The 27,516-nt window shown below is 42.1% G+C and overlaps 1 protein-coding gene across 1 annotated transcript in view; it reads right to left on the bottom strand.

The window, feature by feature from the left end:
- The window catches only part of LOC107109481 (trifunctional nucleotide phosphoesterase protein YfkN-like), a 44,354-nt gene that overhangs the window by 4,855 nt on the left and 11,983 nt on the right, over positions 1-27,516 (bottom strand). The window contains exons 3-7 of the mRNA XM_015410122.1: positions 23,828-24,408; positions 21,331-21,478; positions 20,570-20,735; positions 16,466-16,613; positions 15,382-15,565 (exon numbers count right to left, since the gene is read on the bottom strand). Coding sequence (XP_015265608.1) covers positions 15,382-15,565; positions 16,466-16,613; positions 20,570-20,735; positions 21,331-21,478; positions 23,828-24,408 — 1,227 coding nt within the window. The remainder of the gene's footprint in view (positions 1-15,381; positions 15,566-16,465; positions 16,614-20,569; positions 20,736-21,330; positions 21,479-23,827; positions 24,409-27,516) is intronic.

Genomic DNA, 27,516 nt, shown 5'->3' with positions numbered 1-27,516 from the left:
ATTTTATATTCTATTTATAAAGAGACTAGAAATAAGACCCGTTGTGGAAATAAATACAATGGGATCTAGAAAGAGGCTCTGGGAGTGTGCTCTGGCTTTGGGCAAACAGTGTCAGTCTGCTTTTAAAACATGGATCTGGGACCTGCACACCACCAGAATACAGCAGGTTCCATATGCAACTGACATTCAAACTGCCTTGCGGGGGGGGGGGGAGTTTGAGGTGTGGAATGGAGTGAAGTCCAATCAGCTTCCATATGCAAAAGACCAGCAGTTGTCGCAGCAGTTGTGGTGTGGGCGGGACCCGGGCTTTGCCTTCTGATTGGCGGCGATATATGTATGAGGAGCAGTGCCATCAGCCATACACTAAGGGAGTGCGTTTTAGAATTAGAACTTTGGCACCCACTATTCAATTATATATAAGGAGAGATAGTCACTCACCAAACAACAACCTTCATGTTAGTGTACCAGCCAGAAACAAAAGACAGTGTACTGGAGTGTTTGGGAAACAGTGGAACAAAAGCCTCTCATCTTAAAGATCCTACGTCACGGGGAAAAGTTTATGAAACTCTCAGTAGCCTGAAACAGATGAAGTCTATGCATATACTGATTTACTTCATAGTTCTATATTGAGTTACCTCAAAAACTGTACCCCGATTTCACCTGACCTTTCCCCTCTATGTTGAATAAAATATTTTGTTAATCTGGAATTTCAAAACACCTCGAGTGCCATTTAACTTTAACTTAAAGGGGACTCTCAATCTTTTCCTCAGGTTCCTGGGCTAAGCCAACAGCCAAAATATCATACCATGACAGGGTGGGATAGCTAGCGTTCTTCATGAAAGAAGAAAACAGATACCTAGGGCAGCTCAGTCAGAAAGGGAAAGAAAAACAAAGGGAAAATATTGCCTCTGAGGGAGGGAAGGGGCATCATATCTATCAAGGACAATCTATCAAAGAAGCCGTCTTCTCCCTCAGTCCTTCATCATGTGTATGCCCATGATTGTTTGGAAAAGCATGAAACAAACAGTGCACAAATATATGGTGGTGGGTTTTTTTCCAGAGTCATGGGCATGGGAACTGTTGCACCATGTTTAGGTTGGTTCAGATTTTCAACACAAATGTGTGCCTGGGATTGATTACACAAAGGAAATAACATCAGGTGTGAACTGGCTCTTTCTAGATTAGGTACAAACGCTTCTAGTTTAGTACAACTTGGATCAAAGACCTCAAATCCCTTCCCAGCCTGAAATAGGAGTATGCATGATTCTGTGATGGAAGTTTTGTAACTTATTTGTGAAAAGAGACTAAGCCTTCAGTGAAAAAAGAATGAAGTGAAAGAGAGAGAAAACACTGGCAATACTCCCAGATGTATCAATGCTGCCTGCATGAGGATTACATGCTAAATGACAAGAAAGCTCAGCTTGAAATATGCATTTGTAATTCATGGAGACAGAGAACAATTAGTCCATATTCCAATTGCCCTAGTAATTTTACTAGTCCTGATAACAGCAAGAGAGCCAGTCTGGTGTAGTGGTTAAGTGTGCGGACTCTAATCTGGGAGAACCGGGTTTGATTCCCCACTCCTCCACTTGCACCTGCTGATGTGACCTTGGGTCAGTCACAAGCTCTGGCACAGCTGTCCTTGAAAAAGAGCAGTTTCTGTCAAGAGCTATCTCTCAGCCCCACCCACCTCACAGGGTGTCTGTTGTGGGGAGGGGAAGGGAAAGGAGTTTGTAAGCCGCTCTGAGACTCCAAGTGAAGGGCGGGGTATAAATCCAATCTCTTCTCCTCTTCTTCTTCTTCTTCAACTCAGGATAAATTCTACCCACACTGGTTGACCAACCCATTGTTACTTGACTTGTTCAGTTCCCCATGAAAGAATAATCATTGTTCAAGAACAACAACAACAAAAAGTAAGATATAGGATAATGACAAAATGCCTAAGTGTGATGGTATTCTGACTCAAAAAGAACTACACTCTCTTGGGCAGCTGTAAGTGATGAGGGCTGAATGAGCCTATAATCTGCTAAACCCTGATGATTGGGAGAGGGTCATAAATTTAGCAGGATCCAACCTTGGGGGAGGGGATGTAGCTTGGCGGTGGTAATTGCCACCGCTGCAAGGCTCAGTTATCTCAAGGGAGTGGCAGTAGCCCAAAAGAAGGAAGTCTTTCCTTTGCTTTGGCTCTCGTTAGCATGGTGATTAACTTCGCAGGAAGGATCAGAGTATCTTTGGCATTGATGGGATAAGTGGCCTCGGAAGATGGAACTGACTTCTGCTCTACAGTGACTTTGCTATGGAACTTGCTATGAGGACTTATCACGTAAGAAGCTGCAGCTTCCTTTTTATGAATTGTTAGCTTACCTTCACACTCAAATGTTTTATTGCTGACGGCTCTGATGTGGGATGATTTCTGCTAAGCATACATCCTGTGAGTTTAAAGGGTTTTTTACTCAATTAAATGAACAGTTTTAAGAATATTTTGGCTGCTGCTGGGAGTTTTTGTCTGCTGTCAAGTTGGTAATTTGCCCATTGAGATGAACCCCAAGGTCAGTTGGATCTGATATGGTGGCGGTTGTAAAAAGATCATAGAATGTAATCAGCAGCACCAGCGGAACATTGTGATAAAGCTTTTTTTTTTAAGTACGCACGGCAATAAGTAGATTTTTTTCCTTTTTTTCTAAAAAGAAAAAAGAAAAGAAGGAGGGAATGAGTTGGGACAAGAATCCAGTAGTTGGCACTAATGACTTTCATGTTGAAACTGATGTGGTGAAAGAAGTGGGAGCCTTTGGAGGTCACACACTATCTCCTGCAGAGTCTCATGGTTTAGGGCCACTTTTAGAAGAGGCTTGGAGAGCTGATACTGCATGTTGTATGGATTATAATGAGGTTGCCTTCAGACGAAAGGAAGCCTTGCACTTAGAAAATGACCCATTATGGCAAGTGCAGGCACAAACTGAAGACTTGGCAAAGTGTTCACCTTTACAGTGGTTATCAATGCAAAATGGGGCCCATATGGGTGAGGGTACCATGCCGTCTTCAAGTCAATGTATAACAGCTTAGCATGTAGCAGATGTAAGGGCGACCTTGAGAGAGCATCAAGAACAACATGGAGCCCCATCAGCTGGACAGGATCCAATTCAACAACTCTGCACACTGATGATGCAGGTACTAGGGCAAAATGCCCAACAAATGGCATTGCTGCAAAGGCAATTGACTCAAGACCAAGGTGATAGGTGGACTAGACTAAAATTTCCTGAATTTAAAGATGGAGAGAATGTCAGCTCATACTTCCAACTCTTTGAAGCAACTGCCTATGATTTTGGGCTTCCACAAGATCAATTTATGGGGATGCTGCGGCGATGCCTACATAGGGAAATGGCGGAATTGTTGGCCCAGCTTATGCCAGGGCAGGCCAGAGATTATGAATATTTTAAGTATCTGGATTTACAGCAGTTTGGGTTGTCAATGGAGCAACTCAGGAGAAATTTTAGAACGGCCACACCCAAGCCAAATGAAACATATGCCTTGTTCACCAGTCGGTTGCATAGAATGGGCACAAACTGGGCAAATTCAGCACTTTTCATGATTTATTTGTACTAATATTAAAAGAGCAGATATATCAGGCAGTGCCAATAGACCATGCAACCCTAGCGAGAGCACAGAGACCTAAAACAGTGGTCGAGTTGGCACAGGTGCTGGATGAAATTGCAGCTGCTAGCCAAGTCAGTTCAGTAAATCATTCTGGCCCTCAAAAACCAGCAGTCGAAAATCCATTGTGGCTAAGGAAAAATAATGATGAAGAGGGCAAAAAAATACCTACTCCTCTACCAAGATGGCACCCCCCCATCTTCGACTAAGGCTGTGAGGAAGGAGCAAAAAGAAGGGTGGATGGTTAGACATAATGAACTGGTCTGCTATTTTTGCAAATGCCCAGGGCATGTACAATCGTGCTGCCCACAGCTGCAAATGAAAACAGAAGCCAAGAAGTAGCCACTGATGGACCTCTGCTCCATATGCTTATCTAATTCCCTTTTGAAGCCGTCCATGCTTGTAGCACCCACCACTTCCTGTGGCAGTGAATTCCATGTGTTAATCACTCTTTGGGTGAAGAAGTACTTCCTTTTATCCGTTCTAACCCGACCGCTCAGCAATTTCATGGAGTGCCCACGGGTTCTTGTATTGTGAGAAAGGGAGAAAAGTACCTCTTTCTCTACCTGCTCTTTCCCATGCATAATCTTATAAACCTCGATCATGTCACCCCTCAGTCGTCTTTTCTCCAAGCTAAAGAGCCCTAAGCGCTTTAACCTTTCCTCATAGGGAAAGTGTTCCAACCCTTTTATCATTCGAGTTGCCCTTTTCTGCACTTTTTCCAAAGCTATAATATCCTTTTTAAGGTGTGGTGCCCAGAACTGCACACAGTATTCCAAATGAGGTCTCACCATTGATTTATATAGGGGCATTATTATATTGGCTGATCTGTTTTCAATACCCTTCCTAATAATCCCCAGCATAGCATTGGCCTTCTTTATTGCAGTCACACACTGTCTCGACATTTTCAGTGAGTTATCTACTACAACTCCAAGATCTCTCTCTTGATCTGTCTCTGCCAGTTCAGACCCCATCAATGTGTATTTATATTTAGGATTTTTGGCTCCAATGTGCATCACCTTGCACTTGGCCACATTGAACCCCATTTGCCATGTTGACGCCCACTCGCCCATCCTTGACAGATCCCTTTGGAGTGCCTCACAATCCTCACTGGTTTTCACCACCTTGAACAACTTTGTATCATCCGCAAATTTAGCCACTTCACTGCTTACTCCCATCTCCAAATCATTAATGAACAAGTTAAAAAGCAGTGGACCAAGTACTGATCCCTGTGGTACCCCACTGCTTACCCCCCTCCACTGGGAGAACTGCCCATTTATACTCACTCTCTGTTTTCTATTAATTAGCCAGTTTTTGATCCATAAAAGGACTTGTCCTTTTATCCCATGATTTTTGAGCTTGCTTAGGAGCCTTTGATGAGGAACTTTATCAAAAGCTTTCTGGAAGTCAAGGTAAATAATATCTATTGGATCCCCCTTGTCCACATGTTTGTTCACCCCCTCAAAGAACACTAACAGGTTAGTGAGACAAGATCTTCCCTTACAGAAACCGTGCTGAGTCTGCCTCAATAGGTTTTGTTCATCTATGTGCCTACTAATTCTTTCCTTAATAATGGTTTCCACCAATTTACCCGATATCGACGTCAGACTGACAAAGGTTCAAGTAATAGTGAGCAGCCTTCAGAAACCTACACCTCAACAAGAATACACACCTGGGGTGGATGTGATATGCGAACAAAAGAAGGGAAGAATGTCCATCTCAGATGTAGTCGATTCTTCTCACAAGATACTGTTGCCTCAACTTGTGAGTAGATTCTTTCCAGTGGGGAGGAATGGGTTTGCTCTAGTCAGAGGAGACAGATGTGAGGCCAAGATCTTCAATTTGGAAGAAAAGGAGAGGCTTTACATTAGAAGGATTCAGCTAGGTAACCTTCCCAAGCATAGCATTTTTTACTACATCTCCCAGGAACAGGCAGACTGGAGCGAGGAAAGAAGACTGGCATATGTCAGACTGGAAGACAAGTTCCTGCTTTGATTGACTCTGGGGCCGACATGTCTTCCATTTCCGAAGATCTTTTCTGTGCCTTGGGGTTGAAGGCAGATGGTAAAGTGGGCATTTACACCTATAGCAGACAGGCCCAAGAGCAACCAGTGACCAGGGCTATAGTAACAGTTGGGGGGTGGAGTGAGGAAGTTCCACTGCTGGTGCACCAAGTGAGTGATCTGCAGTTTTTATTAGGAATAGATATACAATTTGAAATGGTGTAAAGATATGACGCCGGAAGATGAGCCCCTCAGGTCGGAAGGTGTCCAATATGCTACTGAGGAAGAGCAGAGGACAAGTACAAGTAACCCCAGAAAGAGTGAAGCGGCTGGGCCAAAGCCGAAAGGACGCTCAGTTGTGGATGTGTCTGATGGTGAAAGGAAAGTCCGATGCTGCAAAGAACAATACTGCATAGGAACCTGGAATGTAAGATCTATGAATCAAGGTAAGCTTGACGTGGTCAAAAATGAGATGGCAAGACTGAACATCGATATCCTAGGAATCAGTGAACTAAAGTGGACAGGAATGGGCGAATTTAACTCAGAAGACCATTATATCTACTACTGTGGCCAGGAATCTCGTAGAAAAAATGGTGTGGCCTTTATAGTCAACAAGAGAGTGCAAAAGGCAGTACTGGGATACAATCTCAAAAATGACAGAATGATTTCTGTCCGATTCCAAGGCAAACCATTCAACATCACAGTAATTCAAGTGTATGCCCCAACCACTGATGCAGAAGAGGCTGAAGTGGACCGGTTCTATGAAGACCTACAACACCTCCTAGAACTAACACCAAAAAATGATGTCCTCATCATCATAGGGGACTGGAATGCTAAAGTAGGAAGTCAAAAGGTAACTGGAATAACAGACAAGTTTGGCCTTGGAAAGCAAAATGAAGCAGGGCAAAGGTTAACAGAGTTTTGTCAAGAGAACACACTGGTCATAGCGAACACCCTTTTCCAACAACCTAAGAGGCGACTCTACACATGGACATCACCAGATGGGCAACACCGAAATCAGATTGACTATATAATTTGCAGTCAAAGATGGAGAAGCTCTATCCAGTCAGTAAAAACAAGACCTGGAGCTGACTGTGGTTCAGATCATGAGCTACTCATTGCAAAATTCAGACTTAAACTGAAGAAAATTGGGAAAACCACGAGGCCATTCAGGTTTGACCTAGATCGCATCCCTGATGAATATACAGTAGAGGTGAAGAATAGATTCAAGGGTCTGGATTTGATAGATAGAGTGCCTGAAGAACTATGGACAGAGGTTCGTGACATCGTACAGGAGGCAGCAATCACCACCATCCCAAAGAAAAAGAAATGTAAGAAAGCAAAGTGGCTTTCTGATGAGGCTTTACAAATAGCAGAGGAAAGAAGGAAAGCGAAAGGCAAAGGCGAAAAGGAAAGATTTACCCAACTGAACGCAGATTTCCAGAGAACAGCAAGGAGAGATAAGGAGGCCTTCCTGAATGAACAGTGCAAAGTAATAGAAGAAAACAATAGAATGGGAAGGACTAGAGATCTCTTCAAGAAAATTGGAGAAATCAAGGGAGCGTTCCATGCAAAGCTGGCCATGATAAAGGACAAAAACGGTAGGGACCTAACAGAAGCAGAAGAGATTAGGAAAAGATGGCAAGAATACACAGAAGAACTATACAAGAAAGACCTCAATGTCCTTGACAAACACGACGGTATAATCACTGACCTTGAGCCAGACATCCTGGAATGTGAAGTTAAATGGGCCTTAGAAAGCATTACTAACAACAAAGCTAGTGGAGGTGATGGTATTCCAGCTGAGCTATTCAAAGTCTTAGAAGAGGATGCTGTTAAAGTTCTGCACTCCATTTGCCAGCAAATTTGGAAAACGCAACAGTGGCCACAGGATTGGAAAAGGTCAGTATACATTCCAATCCCAAAGAAGGGCAATGCCAAGGAATGTTCAAACTATCGCACAATTGCACTCATATCACACGCTAGCAAGGTCATGCTCAAGATCCTACAAGCTAGGCTTCAACAGTACGTGGATAGAGAACTGCCAGAAGTACAAGCTGGGTTTCGAAGAGGTAGAGGAACTAGAGATCAAATTGCCAACATTCGCTGGATTATGGAGAAAGCAAGAGAGTACCAGAAAAATATCTACTTCTGCTTCATTGACTATGCTAAAGCCTTTGACTGTGTGGATCACAACAAACTATGGCAGGTCCTTAAAGAGATGGGAGTACCAGACCACCTCACATGTCTCTTGAGAAACCTGTATAAGGGCCAAGAAGCGACAGTTAGAACCGGATATGGAACAACTGATTGGTTCAGCATAGGAAAAGGAGTACGACAAGGATGTATATTGTCGCCTTGCTTATTTAATATATATGCAGAGTACATCATGCGAAATGCTGGCCTGGATGAATCACAAGCGGGAATTAAGATTGCTGGGGAAAAGATCAACAACCTCAGATATGCAGACGATACCACTCTGATGGCAGAAAGTGAAGAGGACCTCAAGAGCCTCTTGCTCAGGGTAAAAGAGGAGAGCGCAAAAGTGGGCTTGAAGCTCAACATCAAAAAAACTAAGATCATGGCATCCGCCCCCATCACTCCTTGGCAAATAGAAGGGGAAGTCGTGGAAGTAGTGACAGACTTCACGTTCCTGGGATCCCAGATCACCGCAGACTGTGACAGCAGTCATGAAATTAAAAGACGCCTGCTCCTTGGGAGGAAAGCGATGGCGAACCTAAACAGCATGATAAAAAGTAGAGACATCACCCTGCCAACAAAAGTCCGCATGGTCAAAGCAATGGTATTCCCAGTAGTCATGTATGGCTGCGAGAGTTGGACTATAAGGAAGGCCGAGCGCAGAAGAATAGATTCTTTTGAACTATGGTGCTGGAGAAGACTCTTGAGAGTCCCTTGGACTGCAAGAAGAACAAATCAGTCAATCCTCAAAGAAATCAACCCTGACTGTTCCCTGGAAGGCCAGATAATGAAACTGAAGCTCAAATACTTTGGCCACCAAATGAGAAGGGAGCACTCACTGGAGAAGACCCTGATGCTGGGAAAGATTGAAGGTCAAAGAAGACGGGGACGGCAAAGGATGAGATGGTTAGACAGTGTCATCGATGCAACGAACATGAAGTTGAGCAAACTTCAGAGGATGGCGGAAGACCGGAAGGCCTGGAGGGAGCTGGTCCATGGGGTCGCAAAGAGTCGGACTCGACTGTGCGACTGAACAACAAAGGGAAAGGGAAAAAGAGTGCAGCAACACCCTGTTTTTACGTGGAGCAAAACAAGAGCATGTTTAGGTACCCCTAGTGAGCCAAATGTTGAAATGTGCCTTCCATACGAAACCCAGTTAATTCAAAGGACTGGAAATGGAGATAAGGAAGGTATTGCACAAGCCGGCTTGTTGATTGAACAACAAGTGGAGGCAGAGCCGGAAGGTAGAGGGGTCATAGTTGGAACAACACTTGATTTGTCATCTCAAGCTTTTAAAGATCAATTGTACAGTTGTATTGCTCTACAAGAGTGCAGGGGAAAAGCTAAAGAAGTTACCCAGCCTATAAGCCCGGAGATAGTAGAATTTTGGGGGGAAATGGCTTATTGTATAGAGAATTTGTACCAAAGACAAGAGAGGAACATCTGACAAGGGTAAAGCAACTAATTGTTCCAGAAGTATTTAGGCAGGAGGTCTTATGGGTGGGACATGATATTCCACTTTCAGGACATCAGGGCTATCACAGAACCCTGGCTAGAGTTAGTGCTACATTTTATTGGCCGGGAATACCAAAGACTGTAAAAGAATATGTCATAACTTGTACAACCTGTCAGCAGGTGGGCCATGCTACAGACCATCTTAAGGCCCCACTGCAAAAGATCCCAGTCTTTCCAGTGCCCTTTGCAGAAATTCAAATTGATGTGCAAGGGCCTTTTCCGGTCTCTCATTCCAGCAAGAGGTATTGCTTAGTGACTGTGGATCATTTCTCATGTTTTCCTGCAGCCATAGCATTACGATCAGTAACAGCGGTAAACGTAGCTAAGGCTTTGCTTGAATATTTTAGCAATTATGAAATGCCACAGGTCATAACTTCGGATAGGGGAACAGAATTTGTGAACAAATTAATGCAAAAGATCTATGAAATTGCTGGCATAAACCAAAAACTGAGTACTCCATATCATCCACAATCCTATCAACAGAGTGAACAGTGGGATGAAACATTGGTGCAGATGATAAAAGCCTTTTGCCATGAGCGGCAAGGAGACTGGGATCAAGCCCTTGGGATGTTGGTTAGTGTCTATAGAGAAGTCCCACATCCATCTTTAGGAGGGTTGTCCCCCAACAAAGTGGTTTTTGGATGAAAACTGCCAGGCGTTTTAAGCCTGTAAAGGAGAAATCGGGAGGGAGGGAGCTCGTTGGAGGTTCCCATATCGGTAACGCAATTCTTTGCTAACTTACAAGAGAACTTGAAAAAAGGGCATGAGATTGCTCAGAAGGCATTAATTGCGGCACGGGGTAAACAGAAGAGGTATTCTGACAGGACAGCCAGACCCCATACACTGCAGAAAGGGGACCTAGCATTGGTGTTAAATCCGAGAACTGTGGGAAAGCTAGACTTGCACTGGCTGGGGCCTTATGAGGTAGTCGAGTGTTGTGCAGATAATAATTATAAAATCTTTGATCCCTCCACATCAATTGTTTAAAAAAATTGTATCCAGAGTGGGCAAGCAGTTATCCATAGATCTGGCCAGAGCAAGATTTTGAAGTGTTCAATTTGTTAACAGATAGTCAACAACCAGATGGCCTGGCTCAATTGCCATTGGGAAAAAATCTAACGACCCATCAATGTAATGAACTTCTTAGCCTTGTTAGGAAATATGAAAAAGTGTTTACCAACCAGCCAGGTCGAACAGATCTAGTTAAACATGACCTGGACACTGGAAATGCTGAGCCAGTAAAATCCTCTAGTTTCCCAATTTGTGGCCCCTTGCGTCAGGTAGTTCAAGAAGAAATCCAACAAATGTTGGAAATGAGTATTATTGAACCGACCTCTTCTCTGTGGTCTAGCAATTTAGTTATAGTACCAAGAAGAGGCTGAGTGAGACAGATCCCTTACAATATAGACTCTGTGTAGACTATAGAAAATTTTATAAGCTCTGTAAAGTAGATCAGTATCCAACCCCAAATATAGAAGAAATACTGGAAATATTGGCTTCTGCAAAATATATATCTTTAGATCTAACTAGTGGGTATTGGCAATATCCCTTAACCGAAAGGGCAAAAGAGAGGACATAATTTACATGTTTTCTGGGACTGTTCCGCTTCAATGTGCTGCCATTTGGAATCAATTCCACGAGTAGAGTCTTCCAAAGGTTGATCGATAGTGTCTTAGAGAGTCTTGAATATGCAGTGGCATATCAAGATGACATTGCTATCATTAGTTCAACTTGACAGGCACACCTGCAACATTTCAATGCAGTACTTCAATGAATTCGGATGGCAAGGTTGACTATTAAACCTGCAAAGTGCCAGATAGCCAGTGACAGTGTTTTGTACTTAGGACACCAAATTGGGGGGGGGGGGAGATCAAACCCCACCAGGTAAAGGTGAAAGCCATAGTTAAATGGCCAACCCCGACAAGAAAGAAGCAGGCCCTAAGCTTTCTGGGAGCATGTGGGTTTTATCGCCAGTTTATACTGGGAGTTAGCGAGTTAGCTGCCCCATTTACAGATTTATGTAAGAAGAATGCTCCTACTAGAGTTCAGTGGAGACCTGATTGCCAAAAAGCTTTTGAAGCCTTAAAACAACATTTGACTCAAGCCCCCATTTTAAGACCTCCAGACTACAAACGACCCTTCATAGTAAGGACAGATACATCTAAAAATGGAGTGGGGGTGGTTCTCATGCAAAGGGACCATGATGGACATCTCTATCCAGTGGTATATCTCAGCCATAAGATGCTTCCAAGGGAGAAATGATACAGCATCACTAGCCTTGGTATGGGGATTGAATAAGATGAAAACATATCTAAGGGGAGTGCATTTTGAGCTTGAAACAGATCATAATCCATTAAGATTTATACACAAAATAAAGGAGAACAATTCTAGAGTCTTAAGGTGGGCATTAAACCTCCAAGACTTCTCCTTCTATCTGATGTATATAAAAGGGAAAGACAACATCATGGCTGACTCCCTATTTAGATGTTGTGAAGAGTTTGACTGAAGGTTAGAAGTTGACATAGGCCCATCAGGTAGAATCGGGTATAAAGGTTATTTAACATCCTGTGGGTATTCATCTGCGGATAAACGGCTGAGACCCCGGAATGTGAATGCTATGACTCCACCAGCATGGTTATTCTCCAAGCTGATGGAGTGGGGGAGATGTAAGGGATGAAGGCTGAATGAGCCTATAATTTGCTAAGCCCTGATGATTGGGAGAGGGTCATAAGTTTGGCAGGATCCAACCTTGGGGGAGGGGATGTAGCTTGGCGGTGGTATTTGCCACCGCTGCAAGGCTCAGTTATCTCAAGGGAGTGGCAGTAGCCCAAAAGAAGGAAGTTTTTCCTTTCCTTTGGCTCTCATTAGCATGGTGGTTAACTTTTCAGGAAGGACCAGAGTATCTTTGGCGTTGACGTGATAAGTGGCCTCAGAAGATGGAACTGACTTCTGCTCTACGGTGACTTTGCTATGGAACTTGCTATGAGATCACGTATGAAGCTGCAGCAAACCTTTTATGAATTGTTAGCTTACCTTCGCACTCAAATGTTTTTTTGCTGACGGCTCTGATGTGGGATGATTTCTGCTATGCATACATCCTATGAGTTTAAAGGGTTTTTTACTCAATTAAATGAACAGTTTTAAGAGTATTTTGGCTGCTGCTGGGAGTTTTTGTCTGCTGTCGAGTTGGTAATTTGCCCGCTGAGACGAACCCCAAGGTCAGTTGAACCTGGTAGCAGCAAATGGTTTTATTTCATATAGGCAGTATGAAGTGTTATATAAAGTAAACATGCAGAAGTAGCTAGAGTTCAACTTAAGTTCAAAGCCTCCTTAACCATCACAAGATTTAAGTTCAGTGTCAACTTACAGACCTACAAAATTTCCAAGGTATTTCTAAGGTATAAGCTTTCAGGAGTCAAAGGCTCCTCAAATCTTTCTATTCTAAAAAAAATAAGATAATAAAAAGGAGAGAATCAAAAAAAAAGAAAAAGAAAAATTTGAAGAAACATAACAGTAAAACTTCCAAAGTCTCTCAAGGGCAAATACAGTTGCTTAATACTAAATCTAAAGTTAACGATTACTTAGTCTAACATTATTATTTTTTACTTTTAATTTTTGTCTAAAAATTCTTAATAAAAATATATTCTAAAAAATCTTTCTATTCTATTGCAGACCAACACCTGAAACTATCTCCTTAACCATGAAGCTGACTGCACACCCTGGGCAACCCATTATATCTTACTAACCCATTTCACAGGGTTTAGGAAGATACAATAAGACAGCTCCATGGAAGGTTGCAAAAGGATGTTATAGGAGATATAACTGTAGTTCTCCTCTCTTCATGGTAACATCTGAGAAACTCACTACATGGTGGGAAATAGAATTACAGCATTGCTTTGCACTCTGTGTTTCCCCAGACACTACACAGAAATGGAGGAAATCTAGATATAGGACTGCCAAGAAAAATAAATAAAAAACAATAAAATAGTAATATGTTTTCGAAGGCTTTCACGGCCAGAGTTAATTAGTTGTAGATTTTCCAGGCTGTATAGCTGTGGTCTTGGCATTGAAGTACCTGACATTTCACCAGCAGCTGTGATTGGCCTCCTCAGAGGTATAACACAGAAAGATGGAGGACTCTCTGTGTCAATGTGAGAATAAAAATGGTAGGCAGGAAACTGATATCTACTCAGGAAGGTGGGGTAGGGCTGAGTCATTATCTTGTAGGAGTTTCCCAGGCTGTGACATACTAATGGGGGGGGGGCTTTCCTGAGGAGGTGCTTTTGCATATGGATTGGCTGTTGAAATTCTAATCTTATTGGTAGTGCTGTTGTGAGATGTAGAGCGTTTTGTGTTTTTAGGACAGGAAACCATGCCCTATTTATTTTTAAGCTCTGTCCCTTCCTGTTGAAATTGTGTTTATGTTTATGAATTTCAATGGCTTCCCTGTGTAATCTGACATGGTAATTGGATGTGTTGTCCAGCATTTCAGTGTCTTGGAATAAGATACTGTTTGAGTTAGGCTATGTTCAGCCACTGCTGATTTTTCAGGTTGGCCCAGTCTGCAGTGTCTTTCATGTTATTTTATTCTTGTCTGGATGCTATGCTGTGTGGTCCCAATGTAAACCTGTCCACAACAGCCGAGTATGTGGTATACTCCTACAGAAGTGAAGGGGTCTCTTCTGTCTTTTGCTGATTGTGGCATCTGTTGTATTTTTCTGGTGGGTCAGAATACTGTTTTTAGGTTGTGTTTTTTCATAAGGTTTCCCATCTCATCAGTGATTCCTTTGATATATGGCAAAAACATTTTTCCTGTGGGAGACTATTTTTCCTCAGTTGTTTGTTTTACCTTTGGTTTAATCGCTCTTTTGATTTCATTCTTGGAGTAGCCATTTGTTTGAACTGCGTGGTTTAGATGATTTAGTTTATCGTTGAGAAAGTGTGGTTCACATATCTGTCTTGCACGGTCTACTAATGTTTTGATTATGCCTCTTTTTTGCCAAGGGTGGTGATTGGAGGTTTTGTGTAAATAACGATCCGTGAGAGTTGGTTTTCTGTAGACTTTGCAGATGACCATGATATCTACAAATGGGAGTTTATCCTCGATTTCTTTTTCCATGGTGAATTGTATGTTCGGGTGGATGTTGTTGAGGAGTCTGAAAACTCCATCAATTCTACCTCTCCATGGCTCAATATAATAAAGGTATCATCTATGTACCTGTAGATTTGTGGGGTGCAAATTCTAAAATCTACAACAACTAATAAAATAGTAATATTTTCTCAGTCCTAACATTTATTTATTTATACCCTGCCCTTCCTCCAAGGAGCTCATGGCCACATGCATGGTTCTCCTCCCTCCCACCCATTTTATCCTTCATATAATCCTGCAAGGTAGATCAGGCTGAGTAATAACATCTGGCCCAATGTCACCCAGCGAGCATCATGGTTTGTAGGGATTTCCCTGGTATCTCCAGTTAAAAGGACCAGACAGGAGGTGATGTGAAAAACCTCTACGTAAACTTCTGAAGAGCCACTGCCAGTCTGAGTAAACAGTACAAAACTTGATGGACCAATGTTTTGATTCAGAATAAGGTAGCTCTTCATGTGTGTGTGTGTGTGTGTGTGTGTGTGTGTGTTCAAGAACCCAGGGCTCCTCACAGTCTCTAACCACTGCATAACACTGTCTACATAAAAGGGTGCACTAGTAGACCATGCCAAGATTCTAATCCCCTGACCTAAGACAAGTCTTTACCTGGAAAGGAGGGGTTTTCCTTCCAGAGGTCAGCTGACCAGCGTAAGCTTTTTACCTAACACAATGAATGACTTGATGTAAGTCATTCTGCTTTCTACTGGATGAAAACACAGTATTAACCATCATGCTCCCAGTAACTAAAGTGATTTTAGAAAGAATGTAAAATCACATATTCAGAATAATTTCCAGAGTTTACCACTGGAACACTGCAACCCCTATGGGCAAAAACCTTTTTCATAAAAAGACGTATGATACTTTTACCTATTAATGATGTCGATTTTGATTTGGTAATTAAACTCATTCGATGGCCAGAGAAGCACTGCTTGGTTCCTCTAACTATTTTGATGGACTCAAAGTGATTCATAACCACTGTGAAAAACGTCTGCGCAGTTTCTGTACCAAACATCCTTGGACAATTTCGAAACATTACATAACCATCTTTTCCCTGAAAAGCCAAAGACCTTAAAATCATCCACAATTAAACACATTTTAAAGATACAAGTAAGGATGTGCATCAAAAATGTTTTCATTTGTTTTAGTTTTAATTTCTGTACGTTCTTTAACTATATTATAGCTATTACACTTGTTTTTCTTTATTACGTCCTTTATTTGATTCTGTTGGTTTGAACAAGGAAGACCTGTAATTATTTTTTCTTCATGTAACTGAGATCAAACTCTTATTCAACAGATCCTCCCTGCCAAATTTCAGGCAACTAGGAGAAAGCTTCCCATTTCATAGCTTTTAAAGATAAATAAAGACACATATGTATTTCAATCCATATACATTACATTACAATAGTGATGTGGTGACATTAAATCCTAACTAATAGTGTTGGAAGGGATTTCTGAGTCATCTAAACCAATCTTGTAACAGCAGCATGTTCTACACACCATACTCAAAGGATGGTTTCAAATGTTTCAAGAAATAAAGTTATATAATTTGGAAGAAGTGCCATGGCTCAGGGATAGAGCATCTGCTTTGCACGCAGAAGGTCCCAGGTTCAGTCCCCAGCATCTCCAGTTGAAAGGATCAGGTCGGGGTGATGTGACCTCTACCTGAGACCCTGGAGAGCTACTGCCAGTCTGAGTGGACAATACTGACCCTGATGGACCAAGGGCCCGATTCAGTATAAGCAACTTCATGTGTTCTGTTTCATAACATAACATGAGCCTTGTTGAGTCAGACCAAAGGCCATTCATTCCATCCACCCATCTTGCTTCCCCTGGCAATTAGTTCCATTGTCTCTCTGTTCTGTGGCAAACTACTTGCAGATTCCTCCCAACATTAATAAGAAATACTTTCATAAAAGAACACTTTTCATATTGTATGAAACTCAGCGCTCACATTAGCCAAGTATTCCTTAATAGCAAGTTGATAGATGTGTTTTCTCTTTAGATACTGTCCTTGGATTTTTATAGAGTCTCTTAAAATTCGATGCCCTGGCTCTGCATTTGGGTCAAATCCAAATTCTATTCCTGCCACTTGAGGAAACCTGAATGTTAGTAAAACAGCATTTAAAAAAATGATACAGAAGTTCACCAATGAATACTTTCCACAGACCAACCCCTTCAAAATAATCTACCCAATCTATTCTTCTACATATTGTTATAAAATATACACTGAACATGTTCAAGTGGATTATCTGTCCTGGGTTCAAAGCACTTGTTTCTTGCTTCTGCGCACCATTGTGGTGCATTTAGGTAAGTCCTGGAGTTTTTCAGCCTAACCTACCTCACAGGGTTATTGTCATAAGGATAAAATGGAAGCTGAGGAAATAATTTTTAAGCTAGAAGAAAACCAGGATATAAAAATCTAAATAAACAGTAAAAATACTGGGAGGGACATTCCCTCACCTAGTGTCAGGTGGGATCCAATCTAGAGGTGATGCAGACCGGTTTTCCCTACTATCTGGCCAGCTAGATTTGCCAGACTGAGTGGCCAATTAGAGCCTTCCAGCCTGTCATTGGGTCTGGCAATATAGAAAGCTGCATTTTAGGGACTGTATTTTAGGGATTGTAGGAAGGAGGACAGAAATATCACACAGCAGGGGGTCAGTTTCATTTGGTGAAATTACATGGGTTGGAAATCACTGCTTTCCTCCCTTCTAACTGGGACACTGGCAGTATCATTTTCCATTAAAAAAAAATCTGGGAAGATACGATGATGGATCCTGCCCCCACACCACCATGGCTTTTTAGGGATTTTTTTAAATTAGCAAATGAACATAATGATATAATAATCTGTGTACCAGGATCTCTGAATTCCCAGCTTTCATTTTTTAAAAGTTCTACACACTTTAATTTCAGAGATATGCATTTCCTCTTATATCTCTGCAAAGCAAAGCGCTAAAACTTTTCAAAAAATGAAAGCTGAGAATTCAGAGAACCCCAGTTCACAAGTTACAGAGAGCACACATACAATCCAAGTACAGTGTATATTTGATTTTTCTTTATGTATGCTCACGTTACATTCAATGTTCCCTCTAAGCTGAGTTAGTGTGAGCTAGCTCACAGTTTTTTAGCCTCTGGCTCACACATTTTTGTCTCAGCTCAGGAAGGATGGCTCCAAAGGAAACTAATTTATGCAGCAGCCAAATCACTGGCTCACAACTTTCATGCCAGGAGCTCACAAGGTAGGATTTTTGCTCACAAGACTCCACAGCTTAGAGGGAACATTGGTTACATTCAACACATGTACAGCTGAACATCACATTTCTCCAGGTACTGGGCCCAGGTTACCTTTGTAAAGTGAATGTGTGTTGACTTTCTCAGAAACAGATGTATGCATACACTAAAATGCGATATCATTCTAATGATACAGCAATATTCAATGGCAGTGTTGAGAGAAGGAAATCAAATTGGGGCAGGGAAACAGGGGCAGAGAAAATGGCTGCCATGTGGACAAGACAGGGAAGACGGAAGTTTCCTGCTCACATGGCAACCATGCAAGCTTTGCTGTGATCGTTCCCAAAACTCTGCAGCAAAGCAGGCTTGAGAAAAATCAGAGAAAAACTGGGATAACCCCAAAAGGTGCACAAATGTACCACGATGCTGTGCAGAAGCATAAAGCCTCGCACCTCAGAACAGCACTGGGCTTGGGGCAAATAACCCCTATGGAAACAGCCATTGTGTGCTTCTCTTACAACAGTAAACTTATGCAATAGACAAGTTCCATACTGATTTCTGCTCTGAATACTAGGCTTATCATAATATTAAATCATTTTTTAGGAACAGGATGAATAACACAATTGTATGTTTCTTTGTATCAATGATTATTATTGTTCAACAAAACTAATGCCTGAGAAGTGTCACTGCATGAACCATTCCATATTGTATTTAAGTAGATGAAATATTTTATTCTCATTAATCCTTCCAGTAGCAGCATTTGTGAAGTAATAAACAATAGTTAAAATTCCACACAGTATGAGCGCTAACTAGAGTCAGACATTACAAGTGCAAAATAAACATTCTGGAAACAAAACATCTTTTCTGAATGATTGTTGGATGACCCAGTGCCAACGATCTATGCATAGTAATTGGAGCAGCCACTGTTAACCCATCTTCTGTTCTATCATCTGTCATTCCAAATTCCACTCTATTAGAATACTGCTTCCTCTCCAATACATCCAACTTTATTTATTCTTAGAAATACTGACACCTTTCCCTCTGAACGCTTACAGTTCTGTATGCAATGAATAAATAAAACAAATGGGGAACCCAAAAAGACTTGCAAGGATCACTTCATTTTCTTCTGTATCCTCTTCCCTTTCTCCTGACAGCCCCTATATCCTTTCTCCTTTCCCTGCTTCCTTCTCTCCTTCCCACTCACCAACCAACCTACTTTTTTTCTGCCCCCCTCATCTTTAGGTTTATTATCTATTTCATTTATACCCCACCTTCCTCCCCAATGGGACCCCAAAGCAGCTTTCATAATTTTCCTCTCCTTCATTTTATCCTCACAACAACAACTTAACCATTACACTACACAACGACACTCTAACCATTACACTACACTGGTTCTCAGCTTTCTTCCTATCCGCAGCAGCTTCTATCTCCCTAGAAAATATCTAGCCAAGTTGCAAAAATCATATAGAAGCAAGTTACTCAGGCAAGTTGTGCAGCAGCCACCACTGGCCCTGGCCAAGTCATGCAAGTTGTGTAGAGACTGCCTCTGGGTGCAGGTGAGTTGCATGGTATCAGGTCATCCAGTAGCTACTGCTGGTCCTGGGTGAGTTGCATAAACTGCAGGTCTCCCAGGCAAATTGTGCAGTGGCTTTGTTGCATAGTAGTGAGATGACAGGTGGTTGCCTCTGGGCCTGGGTGAGTTGTGTAAGTCGAGTCACCTAGTGGTAGCTGCCAGGCCTGGCCTCAGTGAGTCCTCCCTCTGAAGTTGGGGAGGGGAGCAGGGGCAGCCTGGGAGGCCAAAATAGCTCTGGAAAAAGCCTTGCTCCCTCCCCATACTTTTTACTGGCAGAAACCAAGGCTTGAAGGCTGGTAATGCTGGTGTGGTTGCCTAGCAACCCCCAAAATGCCCACTGTGAGATGGCATTCATTTCTTAAAACTACAGGCACTGCTTCTATTCTTTTGGAGGGTTAACCTCCCCCTTTTTTTCCTGCAAACATTTTCCCCCACCAAACAAGATCATTTTCTGGGATTTGTAAGACAATCTGTCTTGTCTGTTCCTGGCTTCAGTGTCTGGATTTAAGGATCCACAGATGAAGCCATACTGACAATTAGCTATACTGATGATAGCACAGTCTTTTCTAGATTATTGACTTCAAAAGGACAGAGGAGTCCAGAGCAGGGTTGCCAAGTCCAGTTTGCAAAATTCCTGGGAGTGGTGCCTGGGGACAGCAGAATTTGGAGAGGGGAGAGAGCTCAGCCAGGATGTAATACCTTGGAGTCTGCTCTCCAGAACTGCCAGTCCCTCCGGGGTACTGATCTCTGTAGTCTGGACATCATATATAATCCATTGAGAACTCCAGGCCTCAGCTGGAGGTTGGCACCCTAGTGCTCTGTTGCAGGAAACATAAGCAGGAGTCTTATGGCACTTTAAAGATTAAGAAATTTTTAATTCCAGCTTAAGCTTTCATGTAGTACAGTCCACTCAGTAAGATTCATCCATGAGAAAAAATACATGATGAAATGGACTCAAATCCATAAAAAAGATTGTGCTACCGAAAAAAAACCCTTTAATGTACCATAAAGATCCTATTTATTTGTCCTCCAAAGTGTGGTATTTCTGCTGTAGCTCTTCTACTTAGTCTTAAATTGTGTGACTGACATCATACAAATGTGTTGTTCCTTATTTACAGGAACATAAAGTTATGTCGTAATTAACACTGTAACTAAGTCATATGCAGTAAGCAAGATGGTAAAATGCTGACTATCACAAAATTAAAAATCCAGTTTCAGAGACATTCACAAAAGAAAAATGATACTGCATACCTTCCATCGAGAGCTGGGTATCTACAAACTCCATTTTCCAGTGCTTCCAACAGTTGTTTGCCTGTAACTCTGACTACTAGAAGGGCATCCATGAAAGGAAGAATACTCAAAAGGTCATGCATAGTAAAATTCCCTTTAGCATGCATTTGATTTGAACGAAGTGTTCCTATAAAAATCAAAACAAAATCGCCCATCAAGAAGGTTACAACATAACTCTCTGAAAGGGTACTGAGAAACAATGTTATTGTTTAATATTTATGACAGTGGCCTATATCCAACCACACAGTTCAAGAGACTTAAGGGCACTTAAGTTTGGGTTTTTTTAAAAGACTGGGCAACAATTTCTGCCAACATGCCCTCTTGTTATAACCCATTGAGTTCCCAACATCTGTTTGTGGTAGTAAGCAGATGCTCAGGAGCAAGCAAAGGGGAAAAGTGTTCTTAAAGCTTCAGAATGTGTGGTTTGATATAAGCCAGTGACATCCAAGTATTATTTCTATGAAAAAATATTCAAATCAGGGACTGTAGCTATTACTCAGATAAAGGGCCACATCCATTACTAAAATAGGCTTCAGCCTAAATTATTAACTTCACAGGGGGGATTCTGCGCTGATAAATCTTATAGCATGGAATGTCTAAGAAAGATGTTTTCTTTCAAGCAATAATCTTTTGTTAATGTCTTTCTAGCACATTAGACTTCAAACAGTCTGCATAACAATCTGACCAATACAACAGTATGAAACAATATTACCAATAACCACCTGAATTAAGCAGTGCTAGATCTGCATGGGTAGCTTCCAACATGGCATTGGCTACCAGATTGCCCAAGTTGCTCTCCACTCTTCTAATAGTTGTAACACGACCATCTAAATCCACATCAATTGGGCAGAGAACTTCCTTTAGAAGACTCTACAGAATGAACAGTTTATTAGATGCAAAGATTCTAACTAATAAAGATTTATGTTGAAAGTATGGCATTTTAGATCAGGGGTGCAAAAGAAGATCCAAGGCATGAAAGAAAAATGATTATTCCTGAACTTTACAAATGCCGTCCAGTTTAAATGTGGGACCAAGGTTGTTATAAAAAAAATAAAAAACCCACGTATGGTAGGCTGCATGCATTCAGTTCCATATAAACCAAATCCCTGGTGCCTAAACACAAAAAAATTAAGAATGCTAGGGATCTGTGTTCCAGGAATGTGTTGGTATGAAAATGACACATGTGCAGGTATCAGAGAACTAGTTTATTTGTGGCACTGGACATAACGGAAACCAGTTCTGCTACATTATTACCACATGGATTTTAAATCGGGCCTTTGTCTATAACTAGAATGGAGAAGCTGGTATAGGCACCTGTGTAGCCCCATGGAGTTTGGAGGGGTCGGGGTGCCCTTGGCAGCCTGACCAGAAGAGAACACAGCTGGGCAGGAAGGGACACTGGGATGTTGGCAGAAGGGCAGGGCTACTCCAGCCAGCAGCACCATCAAAAGATGGCCAGGGGTCTGAGGAACAGGACTGGCAGGTAAAGGTGACAAGGAAGCCACAGACGGAAAAGGGAGGTAACAATGGACTAGATGATGAGAAGGTCGGGCTGATCAAGACACCTGGCCAGGTGACCTACGATGGCCCACAGGCTGTAACAAGGCAGAAGGGGCTGGGAGTAGGAGTTGTCAGGCAGCAATACCCTTACAGGAGAGCCTGGCAACCCAAGGAGGAAAGATGGGGCTGGAGTGAGCCCTGAGAGGCAGGCAGAATGCCAAGGGAGGGCCTCAAAGCCCAACAGTAGCCAATGAGGCAGGCCAGCAAGAGGACCTTGGGCTCAGGGTAACCCCTCTTCTGGCAATAATTTGGCTAGGTCTAAGGACTACTAGGAAGTGCAGGGCACGAAGGAGTGGAAGGAGCACTTAGAGGGAAGTATTTCTGGGAAGAACACAGCAGCATTCATACACCCAAAGACCAAGGAAGATCCCCAAGGGACCTGACTACTGTGCAGCAGCCAGGTACCCAGTCTGGGGCCGTGGGTAACAGCAACACCTGGCTTCTTCAGATAACAATAACATTCTAAACTTTGTTTACATGGCACCACTCTGTGCTTCTTGCTTGGCAGAGGCACAAAACCTGGTAAAAGCTACATAAATTCAAGTGTTTTTGAATGGAACTCTACAAGCAGAAATGTCATTCTATCATTTCTTGTTACATTATACAAAGAATTGCCAGGGATAGTTTAGGTCTGCAGTCACACACACACTAAATACCTCACTTTCAATGCACTTTCAATGCACTTTCCAACTGGATTTTACTGTATGAACTGGCAAAATCCAGTTGGAAAGTGCATTGAAAATGGATTATGTAATGTGTGTGACTGCAGCCTAGATGTAGTCAATCCTTCTTGATGTTACTGCTAGAACTATGCTGTTTACCTCTAAGGGCACCTTCCTCTGAGCAATTCTAAGATGAAATATCAGATTTTCAAATAGTTTGTTAAACAATACTACTAGGATGAGCCTGTTCATTACTTTAAGGTTCTAAGCCTAGCAACCATTATATAAAAGCAGATGTGAGGAGCAAGAATAAAATCTGAGGATGTTCTTCTACTGAATTGAGGGAACCTCACCCAGCAAGATTCCCATGCTATCAGTTCAGCAGTCAACAAAGCAGATATAATGTGCCAAGGCAATATATTACATTGAATTTTACAACTACATGACACTACCCATGCATAGCTCCTGTATTTTACAGTGCAATCCTAAAACCACTTTCATGAGAGTAAACCCCACTGAATACGCCTGAGTAAGATTCTGAGAGGAGGAGGAGGATTTATACCTTGCTCTCCACTACCCAAATCAGTCTCAGAGTAGCTTGCAATCACCTTCCTCTCTCCACAATAACCATGCGAGGTAGGTGGGGCTGAGAGAGTTCTGAGAACTGTGACTGACCCAAAGTCACCCAAGCTGGCTTCATGTGGAGGGAGAGTGGAGAATGAAACCCAGTTCTCCAGATTAGAGTCTGCCACTCTTAACCACTACACCAAGCTAGTTCTCAATTTAGGATTGCTGTCTTAGACAGTTGGAGGACCTTCTCAGGCTGATCTACACATGAATAGTAGTTTAAATGGCCAGTGAGATACATCAGACCTCCATACAAACCTCGTGTGGGCTCACATTTCAATTGGTATAACATCCAACTCATTGAAAGTAGCTGTTCTCCATTTTATTAGCCTCCCATTTCAAAAAACAGTAACCAGGTAAATAAATTTACCTGCAAATGTTGAGTAGACTCTTTTATTAACAATTGTATATGTGTGTCTTCCTCCAAATGCTGCAAAACATCTGTTTTTTGAAACGTGTACTGAAATGCTTCACCAATCTTCTTTACGTTTATTTTTGTAAAATTTCTAAAATCAGTTCCACTTTTCACAATCCATGTTCCCTTCACTTTTTTAATCCCATAATCATGGTCGTGCCCTCCTAGAATTAGATCAATTCCTTCGGTATTCTGGGCCAGCCTTATGTCATTCACCCATTTCATGTGTGTCATAGCAATAATAACTTCTGCTCCCTCAGCTTTCAGCTCCACAGATAGTTCATTGGCAATCTTAACATAATCAACATAGTTTAGATTTGTTTTATTGATTGTAGCTAAGGTATCTAGCCAGTCTTCTTCCACTAATCCCATAAAACCAATTTTCACACCATTCCAAGTAACAATAGTTTTTATAACTCCATGTCCCAGTGGTTCAGAGGTAACTTTATCCTGTACATTGCTGAGGAACCAAGGAAAATGCATTTGTTTCAAATACTCTTCCAAAAGGTCCAAGCCAAAATCGAATTCATGGTTTCCTAAAAGAAAATAAGTTGTTTAAAATTACATCTCAATATTATTACCAAGAGAAACATACTGGGCTTAGATCCAGGTGGGCAGCCCTGTTGGTCTGAAGCAGCAGAACCAAATTAGCGTCCAGTGGGGCACCTTTAAGACCAACAAAGTTTTATTCAAGGTATGAGCTTTTGTGTGCACGCACACTTCCTCAGATACATTGAAATGGAAGTTAACAGTCCATACTTATAGGCAGACAGTGAACAGCAAATTAGCATACAACATAATGAAGATGTTTTAACAGATCAAAAGACCAAACAGGAATAATGAGCTAAGTTTATATGGTCACTGAAGCAGCAGAACAAAGTCTGAGTCCAGTGGCACCTTTAAGTCCAACAAAGTTTTATTCAAGGTATGAGCTTTCATGTGCACGTCCACTTCCTCAAATACACTGAAATGGAAGTTATAAATTTAGTTTGTTATTCCTGTTTGGTCTTTGCATCTGTTAAAACATCTTCACTACGTTGTATGCTAATTTGCTGTTTCCATCTGCCTATAAGTATGGACTGTTAACTTCCATTTCAATGTATCTGAGGAAGTGTGCCTTGCACACAAAAGCTCATACCTTGAATAAAACTTTGTTGGTCTTAAAGGTGCCACTGGACTCAAACTTGAGCTTGGTTTGTGTTCCAAATATACATTCAAACCATGCTTACACTCTTCATGTCTTTATCTGTCTCCCACCAGAATCCCTGGAAACTATCCCAGATTGTTCAGCCTTGCCTAACTACATACAAACTATCACTGTGTGTTCAAATCTGCTGTTACAGATTACCCACCACAGCGGGGCAGAGAAGCTCAGAGTTTGCCTCCTCAGAGATCTCTGGGCTATTCCAGGCAGGGCAAAGTGCCAGGCACATTCCATCGTCATCTGAAGTTATGTTTAGCAATTTTCTGCTTCCTTTTCCACATTAGTTCCGTTCTTCTCCCATACCAATGTATCCCACAATAAATGTTCTGGGGAATTTCTTTAAAGCATGGTGTATGAAAGTTATGTGCAGCAGGAGAGCACTGATCGGATCTACAGATGGTCATTTAAAAAAAAAAAACAGCTGTGTGGGAGGAGACAAACTGTGGTCAGGCAAGCTGAAGGTGAGAAGAGGGAGTGCTTTGGGTGAGAGCCAATGAGAGCCGCCAGAACGTTTTCATTTTCTGCTCACACCAGACCTCCTTCCTTGTAGTCAGGCAGTCCCCAAGGTAAAATAACACCCCAGACCATTGCTTATCAGTTCAGATGTAATGTCAAACAAAAGTCTGTAAGGTAACTTCGCTTAGGCAACCGTCACTTTGTCCAGTTTGCCAACCATTCACAGATCATTTTTGTCTACTGTTCATGTAACACCATATCTTTGAACCATGCCATGATTAATAGAAACATATTTTAGATACTGAATCATTACATTATCTTTGACCTTATCTGTTCAAAGGTGTTTCATCTTTACAAGGCATTAACAAAAAAACTGTATGGGCTACAAAATCCCATTAGTCAGTTCCTCAGTTCCAATCGGACTATATCTGGCTACGTATGAAAAGGCAACAGTGGGATGGAAATAGGGGAGGGGGGATTCTGAGGGGAGGGTGATATTTCTTCTTTTAATCTTCCTTTAAAACAAAAACAAAAAAACTTTCCAAGCATGTTTTTTTCCTCCAATGTTTAGCGGGGGTTTTTCTCCTACTGTGTTTAGTAAAAGGTAAAAGTAAAGGTTCCCTTGCTCGAAAGCTAGTCGAATCCGACTCTAGGGTTGCAGTGCTCATCTCCGTTTCAAAGCCGATGTGTTTAGACATAGGTTCAAATCCCTACTCTCCCATAAAGTTCACTGGATGGCGTTGGGTTTACTGCTGCATCTTAACCCAACCTATGTCACAGGGTCATTAGGAGATGCCTAATGGGTCATGCTACACTGAGCTCCTTGGGGAAGGATGGGATAACGATCAAATAAATAAATGAATAATTGTGGCGTGACAGTTTGACGAAGATAATAAGATCTACTTCCTTGGGTGTGCTCCTGGATGCTTCCTTGACAATGGAGGCCCAGGTAGCGGCCACTGCCAAGGCAGCCTTTTATCACCTTCGGCTGATTAGGCAGTTGGTCCCCTTCCTCGAGCGCAATGATCTGACTTCAGTGATCCATGCAATGGTCACCTCGAGGCTAGACTACTGTAATGCTCTCTACATGGGGCTGCCCTCGGGGCAACTTCGGAAGCTGCAGCTGGTGCAAAATGCAGCAGCCAGGTTGTTGTTGGGTCTCCCCAGGTGGGAACACATCCAACCTGTGCTGAAGTCATTGCATTGGCTTCCAACAGCGTTCCAGATTCACTTCAAGGTGCTGGTTTTGACCTTTAAAGCCCTAAATGGTCAGGGGCCTGCCTACCTGGGGGCCGCCTTTCCCCGTACATTGCTCCAAGAGCACTGCGGTCTGGATCACAACACTGCCTCCCCCCCGGGCCTAGGGAGGCCAGGATGATGGTAACCAGGACCAGAGCATTCTCCCTGGTGGCACCAACGCTGTGGAATGAGCTCCCTAATGAAATTAGAGCGCTACAGGACCTCCAGCAGTTCTGTAGAGCGGTGAAAACTGAGCTGTTTCACCAAGCATTCAAATAAGAACTGACTGCACCAGCTGGGTCACACTAGCACTTTACCACAGGACACTGCCGTACTTAGTTAGTTTTATTGTATTTTATATCCGTATTTGCTGGTTTTATATTGTATGTTGTTTTAAATTGTTGTAAGCCGCCCTGAGCCGCTTCAGCGGAGGGCGGGGTAAAAGCCTTGTTAAATAAATAAATAAATAAATAAATAAATAAAATTGCAGCCCAATAAACTTCATCAGGACTAATCACAAATACTCTAAACGTAAGTTGGCAATTCAAGCATTCAGCTCCAGCATCACAGAACACTAAACGCTGGGACACTATGTCACTAAACTAGAAACCTTTGTCTAGTCCTAGCAGGACTGAATTTTAGCAGCATTTGTGTTTTGAGAACCCCTAGACAGAATCATAGACTCATAAAATCATAGAGTTGGAAGGGACCTCCAGGGTCATCTAGTCCAACCCCCTGCACAATG

This window comes from Gekko japonicus, unplaced genomic scaffold (assembly GCF_001447785.1).
Source record: "Gekko japonicus isolate JY-2015 unplaced genomic scaffold, Gekko_japonicus_V1.1 scaffold179, whole genome shotgun sequence".
Classification (NCBI taxonomy): Eukaryota; Metazoa; Chordata; class Lepidosauria; order Squamata; family Gekkonidae; genus Gekko; species Gekko japonicus.
Note: the sequence above shows the minus strand (reverse complement) of the source record. Positions and strands in the feature narration are given on the sequence as shown.